General features: G+C 45.8%; 1 protein-coding gene across 6 annotated transcripts; it reads left to right on the forward strand.

Moving 5' to 3' along the window:
* Positions 1 to 1174: 1174 nt before the first annotated feature.
* RPS24 (ribosomal protein S24) lies at positions 1175 to 6476 on the forward strand. Of its 6 annotated transcripts, none has more exons than XR_010661523.1 (7): positions 1175 to 1250; positions 2667 to 2732; positions 2824 to 3033; positions 3680 to 3790; positions 3917 to 4433; positions 6012 to 6033; positions 6395 to 6476. XR_010661523.1 is itself a non-coding variant. In XM_065922705.1 (7 exons), exons 1-5 carry the CDS (start codon positions 1248 to 1250, stop codon positions 4419 to 4421), a joined length of 396 nt encoding a protein of 131 aa, XP_065778777.1. In that variant the 5' UTR covers positions 1175 to 1247; the 3' UTR covers positions 4422 to 4433; positions 6012 to 6033; positions 6395 to 6476. The 6 variants fall into 6 exon arrangements, 5 of the variants coding, with proteins under 5 accessions (XP_065778777.1, XP_065778776.1, XP_065778778.1 ...); XM_065922705.1 differs by having other exon boundaries at positions 4416 to 4433; XM_065922704.1 differs by having other exon boundaries at positions 4416 to 4433; positions 6012 to 6476.
* Positions 6477 to 15383: the final 8907 nt, after the last annotated feature.

The following is a 15383-nucleotide window of genomic DNA, read 5'->3' on the forward strand; positions in this document are numbered from 1 at the left end:
TTCCATTTCCAATCTATTTCTGGTTTATTGGTCTGTCTCTTTCTGAATCTGCATTTTTTTTAATTTTATTGCTACACGGACAAATTTCAAATATCAAATACTTATTAAAAGCTATAAAGAAAGCTGAGCACTGAAGAACTGATGCTCTTGAACTGTGGTGTTGGAGAAGACTCTTGAGAGTCCCTTGGAGTGCAAGGAGATCCAACCAGTCCATCCTAAAGATCAGCCCTGGGTGTTCATTGGAAGGACCGATGTTGAAGCTGAAACTCCAATACTTGGGCCACGTGATGCGAAGAGCTGACTCATTGGAAAAGACCCTGATGCTGGGAAGGATTGAGGGCAGGAGGAGAAGGGGACGACAGAGGATGAGGTGGTTGGATGGCCTCACCGACTCAATGGACATGAGTCTGGGTAAACTTCGGGAGTTGGTGATGGACAGGGAGGCCTGGCATGCTGTGGTTCATGGGGTCGCAAAGAGTTAGACACGACTGAGCGACTGAACTGAACGGATTAAAAGCTCAATTTTAACCCTGAGTGTTGGGATGGGGAGGAAGGTGGGAGGGGGGGTTCATGATGGGGACACATGTACACCTATAGCTGATTCATGTTAATGTATGGCAAAAACCACTACAGTATTGTAAATTAATTAGCCTCCAATTAAAAGAAATAAATTTACCAAAAAAAAGCTCACTTTTGTAGGGACTAAGATTTTCATGAAAAGACAAAGTTTTGGAAAAAATTTTAGACAATCAGATTCTCTAATCTCACAAAAATAATAGCAACGGTCAGTTCTGCGTACTTGAAATAACAAAAGGTTTTGAGTCAGTTCTGCAGTTTCCCCAGCGGTAAAACGAGGAGGCTGGTCGAGAGAACCGCCAAGGATGCCTTCCGGCTTTACCAACCGCTAACGCTGGTGGAGGGGATTTAACTTTAATCTGGTTTAACTTAATTTTAAGTTCAGACAGTCCAAAATAATGAATCGAAGCGGAACATGTGCTAGCATAAACCTACTCCGTCTAAACTGTGCGCCCTCGGGATTGGCCAGTTCCCGTTCTGGGGGGTGTGGCGAAAGACCACAGAGTCCAGATCTTAAGCACTTTCAAACAGGCATTGGCGAGGTCGGCCTCACGGTCCGGCCACGCCCCCACGTCGGCGCGGTCCGGGGACCTTCCGTGAGCGTTGATATGATTGGCCGGAGAAGTTTAGCCCTCTTTTCCTCCCTGGCTGCTTGAAGATCAGCCGCCATCATGGTGAGTCTCTCCGGACCCGTGCACCCATCCGCCGCATATCTGAGCCATCATCCGTCCCCTGGTTCTGACATTGGCGTTACAGCCCCCCCAAAGCCCGGTTACTCTTCCCTGGCCGAGTCTGACCGGGGAGACCTGTTGCCGAGGGTCTGGGAGCCGCCGGCGAGGAGTCCGGGCTGTGTGCTGTCTACCTAGACATGTTGGGCTTTCAAGAGTCCCAGGAATGGGGGATTGCGGGAGTACCTAGTGCGTTTGTCGGCTTCGTGGAGTCTAGTGGGTGGGGTGGGGTGAAGAGAGAGACATCATATTTGCAGTCTCAACTTGGGGTAGGCGGTTGGACAGTGAAGGCAGCCCAGGAGGTGAAGAGGGTGCCAGCAGCTCCCGGGCGAGTTGCGACGAGTGGAACTGTTATGTGTAAGCTACAGTTATTGTCAGCCGAATGGATTCTCTTGTTTCACAGAGGGAAACGGAGGCCCCGGGGTGTGGAGCTTGCATGCCATTACTAGTTCACTCATATGAAGGTTCACCGGTTTTTAACCCCGCTTCATCTTCGATCTATTTTTTTAACTTGATCCCGACTTAAAGGAATTGAACATTGTTGAAGTGGATTTAGTTTGGTGTGATTTTTTAAAACTGTAGTTGAAATAGCTATCAATTTACCGTGAGAGCTCTTCTTACCGGTTAAGTTTTTGTTTTTAGTGTAAAGATGCTGAATGCCCACATTCTCTGGTAGTTATTGTGTAAAAGCAGGGGGGCTATTCAGAAGGGAATACGTTTTTTGTGGGATGTAGAGTTGGTCATTCAAGAAGGGTAGTTTACATGAAGATAGTGCAATGCTTGTCAGATCTCTGCGAGCTGCTACAAACAGGGTGGTCTGACAATAACATTTGTAGAATCACAGCTTCACCCCAGAGAAGTGGAACTTGGGGTGATTTTTGTCTTTAACGGTACAGTTGACAAAGTCTGGAGACATTCTTACAATTAGGAAGTGGATGTGCTACTAAACGTTCTGAAATGCACGGGACAGTCCGCACAACAAAGTAGTAGCTGGGCCAAGACATCTGGGGCTTGAGAAACCTGGAGAGTGATTTCTGTAACAAAACAAGTAAGCCTTTACAGATTCAGTGTGTGGCTGTTGAGCACATATTCTTGGTACTGTTTTTGTGTTGGGGTGACCTGTGAGTTAGGCAGTTTGCTAGTAAGTGTGTTAGGAGGAGATGGGAATTGGTGCTTTTTTCCCCCCTTTTGTTCAAGGTTTCCTGGCACTGACGGCGTGTGACTCCTTTGATTTTAATTAACTGTTCACAGAAAGCGGCTATTGATGTGGACCTTGCAGTTCTAGATCTTGAAAAATCACAGTAAGGTCAGGAAAAGATGGACTAGTGATTAAAGCTATTAAAACGAGTGTTATATTTTCAGAATGACACGGTAACTATCCGGACTAGGAAGTTCATGACCAACCGACTGCTTCAGCGGAAACAAATGGTAAGGAAGGGTACGTCAAAGGTTGGTTGTTACTCAGTTTTGAAGATGTATTTCATTGTAGTATACACTAAACTTGATAATTTCTTCTTAGGTCATTGATGTTCTTCACCCTGGAAAGGCAACAGTACCTAAAACAGAAATTCGGGAAAAACTGGCCAAAATGTACAAGACCACACCAGATGTCATCTTTGTATTTGGATTCAGAACCCATTTTGGTGGTGGCAAGACAACTGGCTTCGGCATGATTTATGACTCCTTGGATTATGCGAAGAAGAATGAGCCCAAACATAGGCTTGCAAGAGTAGGTGTTCTCATTTGTTCAGTTGCTGCTGAAGACACTTTTTTAATGGCATTGTGGGTTCAGCAGAATGAGCAAGAACAAGTAGTCTGGAGGGACAACTCACTAAATAACTCTTCAGTGGTTGACAGAAAAAGCACAGATAGAGTATGGGGTTCAGAGTGGTGTCTGCAGGATTTGAGGAGGTGCCTTTTGAGCTGGGTCTGGAAGAGCAGGTGACATGCTCCTGGAGGTAGGAACTGGCTGGCAGTAGAGGGATGGATTTAGAAACCGTAGGTTGACCCTACATGAAATGAAATGTTTATTCCCAAATGTCTTGAGTTTGGACTTAGCTTCATAGGAGCCATGAAAAAACAGGTGATTTCCTGAATACCAAGTACATAGTGAAGTACAGTTGATCCTTGAAGAACACTGGTTTGAACATCCCCTTATATTCAGATGTTTTTTCAGTCGTAAAGTTACAGTACAGTGATCCGAGGTTGGTTGAATACATAGGGGCAAGAGAAAGCGGATGTGGAGGGCCAAGCCAGCTATACATTCTAAGATACTTGACTCTGTCGAGATTTGACATGCTTATTCCTGGAGTTGGATGAATTGATGTTTGCAAGTCGTATGTTCATATATACACATATACACCTTTTTCTTTCAGCATGGCCTGTATGAGAAGAAAAAGACCTCAAGAAAACAGCGAAAAGAACGAAAAAACAGAATGAAGAAAGTCAGGGGGACTGCAAAGGCCAATGTTGGTGCTGGCAAAAAGGTATAGTTTATCAAGGAAGATACAGAAATGTCAGTTTCAGGTTTTTAGTTTGTAGAAAAGTGGGGTTTTGTTTTCTTAATAACCTTTCTTAATGTTTCTTCTTTTCCCACTTCTTCTGGATTACAGAAGGTAACCTGTTTTGAGAAGCCACGTAACGTAGTATCTTAACACCTCAGTAGAGTAGCTTTGCCCACCCCTTAGCTCACAGATTAGCACAGCACAGGGCCACATCGGTTCAGTGATCCTGGTGGGTGCCTTGCAAGTCTTACCAGGAAAGTTTTCACTTTACTGCTAATTGCAAAGGTTTGCAAAGAGGGAGCGGTTCTAGGTTCCCAAGACAGACGTTCTTAAAATTGGCAACTGATTGAGGAAGCAGCTGAATCAATGTGGCCCGTGTTTTCCTGGCATGCTGGAGAGGTGGCACAGTTTTCCGTTGCTTTCCTCTCCAGTTAGTCAGGACTTGAGTGATTTTAATTCTCAGCTTTTTACCAGCTTGGCTAGCTAATTGTAAGTAGTTGAATGGAATTAAGGTGTTGGGTTGTCAAATTAACAAATAATTAAGTGTTCTGTGAACTTTTTTTTTTTTGCCTTTTTCCTCTACTTTCTTGGAATTCTTGTTCATCAGAAATGAAGTGTCTAGCAGGTACTGAGATTGTGAGCACGGTGTGGGGATGGATGCATCACCTTCACTGAGTTTGCTTTGATGCTTTGCATGTTGGCTTTCAGAGGAGAGTTTTGTAGCATAGTCTATTATATAACACTACTGCTATGGTTTCAAATAGTATATTGTGAGCAAAGGAGAGAAACTTTAAATCACATTTATTTTGGAAACTCAGAAATGCATGTTCAGTTGTGAAGTGGCCCAGTGGAGGAAGGTGGCCCCTTTTAATTGGCACTTGCTATGTTCCAGAGCACCACGTACTCAGGAAATGAATGGCTTTACTTCATTAATAAGGGCTTGGGAAGGGTTCTCTGATCCAGTCATGAGCAGTGTCTCTCTTGGAGACTGGTTGATTGACTGGCAGCTTGATAAACTGGTCCATGAAATCTGGCAAAGCCTCTGTCTCAGAGCACCCACCCAAAGCTGCCTTTCACCATCTCTCTACTGTCCCATTATTTATTATTTGATCTCCAGCTTTCTACCTGATGCCCTCTTTTTTTTTAATTGAAAAATTTCCAAGATAATGAAGTATTCACATCAAAACCTTTGATAAGCTTTTCCCACAGATATTTAAATATATTTGTACAGTGAGCAGCCTAAACAGGTAACATGAAAAATGGGCTGAGAGTGAATTGGGGCTAGCAGGGTTTGAAACAGCGGAGGTCACAGCCCTGTGTGTTTCCTCTCGTCGTGACTCCTGCAGAGCAGGCAGGACACCTGGTGTGCCCGCCTCAGGCTCGGACCACTTCCTGGTGCTGAGGAGTTGTAGTGGACGGACGCCGGAGGAACTGCTTGCTGCTTAGAACTGCTCCCTGTTTGTGAGGCTTACTAAACCTATTGACAGAAATTCCAGAAGTTGAAAAGCAGTCAATATTTGTGTACTGATCTAGATCTGAAGACCCGTTTTTACGTATTGTTTCCTTCATTCAGCCATGTGTTAGTGCTCAGCGGTGACAATGTGTAAAAAGTCAGGCATCGTAATTGTTCTTTTTAACTTACTTTTTGTTCACATGTTGGAATTGCATCTTTTGGGTGCTGTAGAGTTTTAAATTAATAGTCTCGTGTTTGAGAAGCGATTGAACTATTTTTATATCAGCTGAGTTCTGTCTCTTAAAATACTAATTCACACTACTTTTGTTGATTGTGAATAGTGGCTTTTAAATTACTGAACCTGAGACAGGTCTTAAAAAAGACTTGCTTGATCCTTTAGAGCTCTCCCTTTGGTTAAATTAGACTTTAGTCTGGGATGATTCTCAAGTTTGCTGATGGTGCTAACATGCCCAGCACGTTGTTGCTGAGCAGAGCAGAGGGGCTGAGGCTCCTAAAGTGGGCATTGGCAACCCAAGAACCACAGAAATCAGGCAGAGTGTTCTCAAAATTGGGGAGAATAAAATCAATTAGTGCATCTAGGGAGTGCTCTATATACAATTGCAAAGAATAAAACAATCATCATTAAGGTACCTGATTGCATGCAGATTATTTAGGAGTTTGCAAAGGGACTATTAACGAAATGTTTCTTTTCCCTCCTCCCTCCTTTCTCCCTTCCCTGCCACTATTCAGTGAGCTGGAGATTGGACAACAGGTATTGAAGCTTTTCGTTTAGATTGTTAGACTTTTTGGTTGACAGTATTAAAGCATGTGAAATGATTTAGAAGTATATTTACAGTTGCTCTCAAGAGTTGTGCCTTTTAAAAACTAGCAGTGTCATGGTTTTGTTTTCATAACTTGTTTTTTGTCTCATCCCTAACTAACTGGAATGTTTTTTTATTTCTTGATGCTTGCATTGTGTTAAGATTACGCAGACTTAATATGGACCAGGTTACTAATGTTCGTTCTGCATGAGTGTCATTAATTTTGGAGTTTGTTGAAGACTTTGTACTGTTAATTTTTAAAGACTTTAAAAGGTAGTTGCTAACTAAATTTCTTTTTTCTTTGATTCACAGAAGGAGTAAAGATTCTGCAGTGACTGTATCTGTGGTGCTTGTGCAGATTTTTCATGAAAGAATAAACTAAGACCTTTTCCATGTCTGGCTGTTTGGAGTATATTTGAAGTTTCCTGGGAGTGTTGTAAATTGGTTTGCTATTTAACAGAATTAAACAGCCCAAGATCTCATGCTCCGTTAAGCATTCAGGGAAAACTTGCTCTATTGGGGTGGTGTCTGTCCTTCCCTTTACTCTGGCACAAAGCTGTCAGTGTGGAGAGTATCCGTAGCATGGAGCGTGTAGGGCCAGGCCAGTGTGCCATGAGACACTTGAAACCTGAATTCCTTTTTGGTCTTACTAAAACCCTACTTGGTTGTTAAGGAAAAAAATGTGCTGGCTGTGATAAAAATGAAAGTTACTAGACTGCATTCTCATTTATCCTGGAGTAAATAGGATCTGACAAAATCATTAGTCTATCGCAGGTTTGTGCTTATGTGATAAATGGATGTTCTGTTGTGGGTGGGGAATTTGGAAAAGGCTCTAAAGTGGTGAATATTTGTGTAGTGTGTAGTTGGTTTGTAAGTCTGATTGTGCATGGGTTTTATGAGGTATGAAGGGTTATCTGGTGCTGCTTTTTCTTTGCCAGATGCTGATTCTCAGATTGGCTTTCTCAGGCATCAGGTTGAGAGGCTGAACTGGCTTACTGGTCAGTTGTGTGGGGTAGTGGGCTTGAGTGTTTGATGGGGACAGAAGAGATGTTAATAATTCGGGTTTTCTGTATTATTCATTCTTCCCCGCAGTTGGTGTGATTGGTTTGTACATGTAGGAATCAAGCTTATAAATGCTATTAAGAACTATATCAGTGGATGGAAAGCTCCAGAGAAACTTCAGGAGCACTAGAGGACTGCTTGGTTGGTTGGTTTGATGGGGGAGCCAGGAGAAGTAAGAATTGACAGCAGAAAGCATCTGAGGGTTGCAGGAAGGAATAATATTTTGAAGAGAGCATGCTGGGAAGCCTTGACTTGAAGGAGCTATATGCTGGGAGGGCAGGGATGTGACCAGGTAAGTGAGGGGCCTGAACCTGCTGGCCTAGGGTACAGAGGGCAGGGTAGGTATAGTTCCATTTGTAGTTATGCTGAGGCTAGATATTTGGGTTTGTGGAACTCATGGCCCTGTGGGTTCCCTTACTAGGAAATCTGCTTTGTGTTCCCTTAATAGGACCAGGAAATAAGATCTGATAGTTTGCTTGTAGGAAGAGTGGAGACATGGGGGATTTAGGCCTGCATGTTACACTTTAACCAAAATGGCTAATGGGTAGCATGGAATCCCTGGGGGATTTGAGGTTAGTGGCAGTTTTCAGTGAGCAGTGGGTGGGAGCCAGAAGAGGTCATCTAAACCTGGTGAAGATGCAGTTTTCCCCACTACTGACCTGGGCTGTGGGGACAGAGACCGATTGGTGAGCAGCATGTAGGCAAGCAGCAGATCCTGGGAGAGGCTCAGGACAGGGCAGAAGGTGAAGCTGGAAGCCGTGGTGGGCAGGGTTGGCGGGGTGGCCCCAAGTTCCCGTGACCACCAAGTTAAGGAACAGGGCTCGAAGAAGCGATGGAGCAAGAACCGAAGGGTTTTCAGAGTAGGGTACTAGAGGCTGATGTGAAGACACTGCAGGGAACCTGACCAGGTGAGGGTTGGCATGCAAGTCCCAGGATGTGTAGGCTTTTCCATTGGGATATGCTCAGGAAGGGCAGGGTGCAGTCATTCAGCCAGAAATCTTTTTGAAGGGGATTGTACATAAAAGATCCAGATTTCTAACCTCTTAAGCTAGGTGGGTCAACAGCAGGCCCAGCCCTCTGGCCTGGTCACAGCTGGCAAACGTTAGAGGGTGGGCTGTGCCTCAGGCTAGATGTTCTGCTGCCCCTGTGGCCTCTGCTCCAGCTGGCCTGTGCCTGGTCCACCCGCCCTCCCTTCTCATGTCCCATCTGCACGCTGCTTCGTCTTCCATCTAGACCAGCTGGGTGGGCAGGTTGCTTGGTCCCCTGATTGGGTCAGCTTCTCTATATTGGGGCCCTCCAAGAGTGCATTAGCTTCCCAGACGGCACCAGTGATAATGAATCCACCTGCAAGGCAGGAGATGCCAGTTCAATCTCTGGGTCAGGAAGATCCCTTGGAGGAGGAAATGGCAACCCACTCCAGTGTTCTTGCCTGGAGAATCCCATGGACAGAGGAGCCTGGTGGGGTAAAGTCCATGAGGCTGCAAAGAGTTGGACACGACTGAGCGTGCACGCAGTGTGTACTCTCCTGACCTGACACGGCCATTTTGAGTCTCAAATGATAGAAGCGTCTATGAGAACAGTTTGGAAACAAGTACTGTACAACTGGCGGAAAGTGAGGACTAGCTTTCAGTTGTGCACAGTTGTGTGCAATTCGAGGGTTCTTAAGAGATTGAGCTCTTTGTCGGCTCTGATAGTAACCAGATCAAATTCTGTTGTCAGCAGGCTTTGAAAGAGTCTCCATGAACGCACAAAGTCAGCTTTACTGATCAGCAGTCAGGGAGTACCTTCCCTTCACTTGGCACTTGTGAGGCTTGTGGTGAGAGCTAGAAGGAATCTGGCGAGAGGAGCCTAGGACCGCACCCTTTCGTTCCACTTGTAGCTGCAAGTGCCCAGGTGATTTGGGTGTTCAGTTGCTTAGTCTGTCCGACTCTGCGACCCCATGGCCTTCCCTGTCCTTCACTATCTCCTGGAGCTTGCTCAAACTCCAGTCCATTGAGTCTGTGATCCCATCCAACCATCTCGTCCTCTGTCATCCCATTCTCCTGCCTTCAGTGTTTCCCGGCATCAAGGTCTTTTCCAATGAATCGGCTCTTCTCATCAGGCGGTCAAAGTATTGGAGCTTCAGCATCAGCCCTTTCAATGAATATTCAGGATTGATTTCCTTTAGGATTGACTGGTTTGATCTCCAAGGGACTCTCAAGAGTCAACACCATAATTCAAGAGTATCAATTCTCATTTGTGCCCAGGTAATCTAACTGCTGCGCTCTCTTCCAAAGAAGAGACAAACGGCAGGTTGATTATTTTGGGCTCTCCTGAAAGATAGCCTCTTGACAAACCATACTTTGGGGCTGAGTTAGGTACTGTATAAGCGGTTCTTGAATCTGTACAACAGCTTGAGGCAGGTCCCACTAGACCCGTGTTGGAGAGGGTTTAGAGCGAGAGGGTTTAGAGCAGGTAAGCAACTTCCACCCTGGTGGTGGGGGGGGATTAGAATGCAGTTGTCCGACTGGAGCCCTCATTGTGCGTTTTGTGTGTGTGTGTGTGCCATGCTGTGTGTTCAGTCAGTCCTGGGCGACTGCAACCCCATGGGCTAGCCCACCAGGCTTCTCTGTCCATGGGATTCTCCAGGCAAGAATGCTGGAGTCAGTTGCCATTTTCTACTCCAGGGGATCTACCCAACTCAGGGGTCAGACCCATGTCTTCTGCATTGACAGGTGGATTCTTTACAACTGCACCACCTGGGGAGCCCGCAAGACTACCTAGTAAGTACTGTGTTTGTCTAACTGCTATTTGTAGTTAGAGTGCCTGTTGCCAGGAGTGTTATTGAACGAGTCATTGATGGCCAGCCGAATCTCCCGTTGACTGCCCTGCTGTGCACAGTCCTTGTTCTGGTAGCTGGGGAGATGCTGGAGAAGCTGTCCCTGCCCGCAGAACTCAAAGGGGCTTAAGCCACTTAGCCCGAGTCCCGTGGCCAGGTTTCTGCTCGTGACCATTGAAGCAGCAGACTGTAATTAAGTTACGTGATGGGAATCCAAAGGCAAGAAGTCTTCTGAGAGTAACTAACGGGCAAGAGGTGATAATCTGGGCCTATGGGGGCAGGTGTCTCACAGGAAGACTGTGAAAGTGGAGAAAGGTCCCACAGCAGGGAGCTTTAGCATGAGGCGCAGCAGTCGTCTTGCAGAAGAGTGGGGATGAGGCTGGAGAGAGTGGGAGCACAGTGCAGGCAGGCTTTGTCATCCTCAGTGAGATGGCCCTGTGGTGACTGGGGGCTTCCAGCAGAGTGTTGCAAGTGCACTTCTGGTAGGAGAAATTGTTTCAAAAATAGACTTCAGGTTGGCTTCAAGAGCACGGAGCTGTGACACTGGATTCATTTATGCTGGCAAAGTAGAGGTGTTCCTGGGTTCTGGAGCCCTATGGTGTGAGCCAAGGGAATAAACACACCTTACTTTCATTTCCATTCCTTTCCACTCACCCTTGAACTTCCTTTCCTATATGCTAGACTTTGTGGAAGTCATACCCACAGAAGTGTCTGTGGTCTGGTTGAGGATCAGTGCACAAGGGAGCTTCTGGTGGGAAATGAGACGAAGTCAGCAGGGAAGAGGCCAGGGAGGAACCTTGTATGCTAGGCTACGGAGGTCTCAGTATTTTGGTTGAGTTAAAGAAAACTAGATATTGAGCAGTGAATTGATTGTCCTTGTCACGTGCTAAATTCCTCTGCATGGAGGATACCAAAGCCCTTGGACTGCTCACTTATGTTGGAGAGGGAACTTGTACAAAAGTTAGGTGTTGATGAGGTGGTATCCAAGCAGTCTAGCTTAGTGGGAAAAGGACTAGACTGGAAATCAGGAGACTTGGTTTCTGACTACTACTCAGCCTCCAGCCACCTGGGGCCCTGGAAAGACAAGGGGCTTCCCTTTCCTAGGCCTCTGTTTCCCTGTGTCTGGATGAGATACAAGGGCTTGATGAGTGCTTCCTAGCCTGGTACCCGGGGGCTTGTTAAAAAAGCAAATGCCCATGCCTCCTTCCTGTTTCCAGAAGTCTGGGTTGCAGTGAAGGACATCTGAAGTTTTAACATCTTCCCCGTGATGCTGCTGACAAGCTTGGTTAGGGAAACTGGACTCAAAAGGTCTCTAATGTTCCTTCTGCCTCAGAATTCTGTGTCTCTGTCATTCTGAATTCTCTTGTCATTAAGAAGCTGGCAAAGAAACAGTAATACTACTGTTACTACTGCTAATAAAAGTAAAAGAAGAGCTAACACTTTTGGAGTGCTTTCCAAGTGCTAGTGCTGAACTGATTTCTCTCATTTGCCTTTTATAACCACCCTGTGAGGGAGGTATTCATATCCTTGTTTTACAGATGAAGAGATTGAGCCTCCAAGAGGTGAACTGTTTCGGTCAAAGGTTTGCAGCCATAGGGCCACAAAAAGTCAAGTGTGAGCATGCGTGTCTACAGCTTTGACAGCCTATGATATACCTGGGGGCACTTTTGGAATTTCCCAGTAAGGAGCTATAATTTGCACTGAGTCTAGAGTGCAGAGAGGTTAGCCTAGTAATTCTCTGTGTGACACAGGCAGCATCTACATCACCCTACAGCTTGTGAGAAATGCAAGTTCTCAGGCCCCAGCTGAGACCCACTGAATCAGTCTGTGGGGTCCACACACCTCTGTTAAGTCCTTGAGGAGGTTCTGATGCAGGTTAAGGTTTGAGAACCCCTGAGCTAGAGAGCGAGAAGGACATTCCAGGGTTGCAGGCTGGCCCATCATGGCCTTCCGTTTGGTGGAATCAAGAGGTCGGGTGAACCACGAAGACACCCACGAGGGGGCGCTGTGGGCTCAGGCTTGGATGCTGCTTGCTTTGTTGTGGCTGCTACCCTGGTGGAAGTGTGAAAAAAGCCTGGTGTCACATCAACTGGAGAGGTCATTCTTTCTTCTCAGAAAAGGTCTAATGGGGGTGGTAATCTTGTTTATAGGATTCGGCCCTCGTGGGGAAGCTGAACCTGCAGGGCTTTCTGCTGTCCACGTGTGCACAGCGATGTCTGCCTGTCTGTGCTGCAGTGTCTGCAGATCCTGTGCAAATAGCATTCCTCTTGTAGCTGCCCAGCCAAGGGGCTTGCAGTTTCTTTGAGAGAAAAACTGCTTGAACCCCAGCAGCCTGATTCTAGTTCAGTGTTCTGCCTATAGGCAATGCCTCTGTCTAGTTCTTCGACAGTTTGGGAGTAGGGTGCACTGCTGGGTCCCAAGACCCATCTTCAAGCCTTAGCTGTTCCCAGCTATACTTCGTGATCTCAGGCAAATACCCCTTTCTTTAGGCTTGAGTTTCTGGTTGTGTTAGAGGAGTGGTATGGAGAAGGTGGCTTCCAGCATCTTCCTCTCTACATATAAAACGCTGCCCTGGGGAGTTGAGGAGCAAGGCCTGTCTTATTCAAGGAGCTGGCAGTGCAGGGCAGCAGTTAAGCCCAGCTGCACTACATCCATCTCCTGTATCTGTTTAAGTAAGTCAGGTACTTGGTATAAGGCAGAAAGGTGGAAACTGTCAAATTGGATTTTTTTTTTTTTTAAGTCCAGATCTTTAGGTAAAGATTTGCCTCTATAAATTTCTGTTCTGCATATTCTTGGAAGAATGAAAGATTTACACCTTGTTCTCTCAGCTGCAGTGTGTATTTCTTCTGAAAATACTGGGGTTGTGGCAGCGTGGGGGCTTTGACGTTCTCATTAATCCAGGGGTTGGTGTTCTACACATGGTGACCGCTCACCCGGCCGAACTACTCTGCCTGGGCACTTCATTTCCAGAATTGTGTTTTCAGAGAGCTGTAAATGTGCTCATCTCAGAGCCAGAGGGAATTAAAGAGAGGGTCTGGTCTAGCCTTCTGCTGGTTGCCCCTGTCTATACACAGTGATGTTCAGAGCATTTGGTTAGAAATTGCCCCACCCAGTAGTCAAACGCTGTCAAGCTGCAGCTCTCTTTGGTGGAGGAAGCTCCTTAAACAAGATACCTCTTTCCATCAGGCTCCTTGGAGAAGGAAAGAAAGCTGTTCAGTTGATCTGGCGCCTCTGTTTTGTGTCCACGTAATTCTGCATTTTTTTCCTGTTTATGGACGAGGCCACTGAGGCATCATCAGGTCCAGTGGCTTTCCCCCAACCCCGCAGCTCATCAGCAGTAGTGGGGGAATGTGCGTCAGGCCTCTTCACTGAGTCATGTGCTGTTCAGGTGCCAGTTTCTTCTCTTTTCTTTTTTAAAAGTATTCCACCCTTAGTTGTTTCTTTTAAAAAATTTTTTCCCCATTTTATTGAGATATAATGGACATGTCGCAGGATGTGAAAGATCTATATATATCGTGAAATTGTGAAATGATTACCACAGTAAGTCTATTTAACATCTGTCACCTCACATAGTTACAAATTTTCTTTTTTCTTGTGGTGAGAACTTATAACAACTTTCAAATATACAGTAGGATATTGTACCCATATAGTCACCATGCTGTGCACTGCGTGCCCAGAACTTAGAGCTGGAAGTTTGTGCCTTTTGGCCACCTTCACCCGTCTCCACCCTCCTCCTGCTACTGGCAACCGCCACCCTGTTCTCTGTGTGAGTTTGGTTTGTTTTAGATCCCACACAAAAGAGATCATACAGCATTTGTCTTTCTCTCTGACTTATTTCGCTTTTTGTGTCCCCACGTCCATCTATATTGTCACAAAAGGCAGGATTTCCTTTTGAGGGACTGAATAATACTCCATCTGTATGTGTGTGTGACATTTTTAATCATTCATCTCATCATGGACCCTGAGGTTCTTTTTGTGTCTTTACTGTTGTAAACAATGCTGCGTGAACGTGGGAGTGCAGATACCTCTTTGAGAATGATTTCATTTCCTTTGGATATATACCCAAGTTTGGAATTGCTGGGTCATATTACAGTTCTATTTTTAATTTTTTAATTTTAATTTTTAATTTTTTGAGGAAACTCAATACCGTTTTCTGTAGCAGTTGCACCAATTACATTCCCACCAAGTGTACATGGGTTCGTCTTTCTCCACATTTTTGCTAACCCCTGTCTCCTCTTCAGGGTCTTACCTGCATCTGCCTGGCAGAGTGAGAAAAATAGAGGAGAGGCACCCATTCTCCATAAAGGCCTGACTAGAAATCACCCCCATCATTCCATTCCTACTCTGCTGGCTGCAGCTTTGTCTCCCGGCACACCTAACGACATCGGGGGATGAGGGATGTAGGCAGCTCCATCCCAGGCAGAGGCCAGGAGAGTGGTTTGAGGGGATATCTGCTAGACTTTGCCACGGCAAGACTAAGGAAATGGGTGCTTTATGGGGACCCTCCGAACAGAAACCTCTCAAGCAAATGGAATTTATTGGAAAGCTGGAGGTGTCTATCAGCCATAATGTAGACAGTGCTGATGGCTTTGCTGGGATTGGGACTGGGAGTTGTTCTAGTAAAAATCAGCTCTTCTTCCTTCCCCCTCTTTGAGGCTATTCCACTCCTTTGCAGGCTGGCCTTTTTTTCGCTCTTTCCCAGGGCTTTCATTCCAGCTTCCCATTCCCTTCCTTTCTAAGCATCCAACAATATTAATTCGAACCTGCATCCCACTATCACTTCCCAAGAATGAGACACTGACTGGCCCGGCCCAGGAGTAGGGTCCCTTCCTCATCCTACCAGTTCATGGAGCCCACTTTCCTCTTAACCAGGACTGAGGGAGCACTTGCTGAGAAGGAGTGAAGATCAGGAGGCTGCTGACGTGTCCACAGAGGCTGCCCCTCGTACTGCTAAGACTTGCTTTCTCTCCTTGTCACTCCCAGACCACCACGTTACCACTTAAAAAAACAAAACCAAACCTTTATTTTTAAAAACAAAAAAACAGCGTTATTGAGATACGGTTCACATACCAAAATATTTATCCTTTTGAAATGTACATTTCAGTAGGCTTCAGTATTTTTGCAGAGTTTTGTAACTATTATCACCACCTACTTTTTAGACATTTTCATCATGCTAGAAGGGAACCCTGTACCTGCTAGGAGTCTCTCCCCATTTTCTCCAGCCTCTGCCCTTTAATCCCGGGCAACTACTAGTCTACTTTTCTGTTTCTCTCCACACATGCATGCTAAGCTGCTTCAGTCGTGTCCAACTCTTTGCGGCCCTATGGACTGTCCATGGATATTCTGTCTGTGGGATTCTCCAGGCAAGAATCCTGAAGTGGTTAGCAATGCCCTTCTCCAGGGAATCTTCCTGATTCAGGG

This window comes from Muntiacus reevesi, chromosome 2, assembly GCF_963930625.1.
Source record: "Muntiacus reevesi chromosome 2, mMunRee1.1, whole genome shotgun sequence".
In the NCBI taxonomy this organism is placed as follows: domain Eukaryota; kingdom Metazoa; phylum Chordata; class Mammalia; order Artiodactyla; family Cervidae; genus Muntiacus; species Muntiacus reevesi.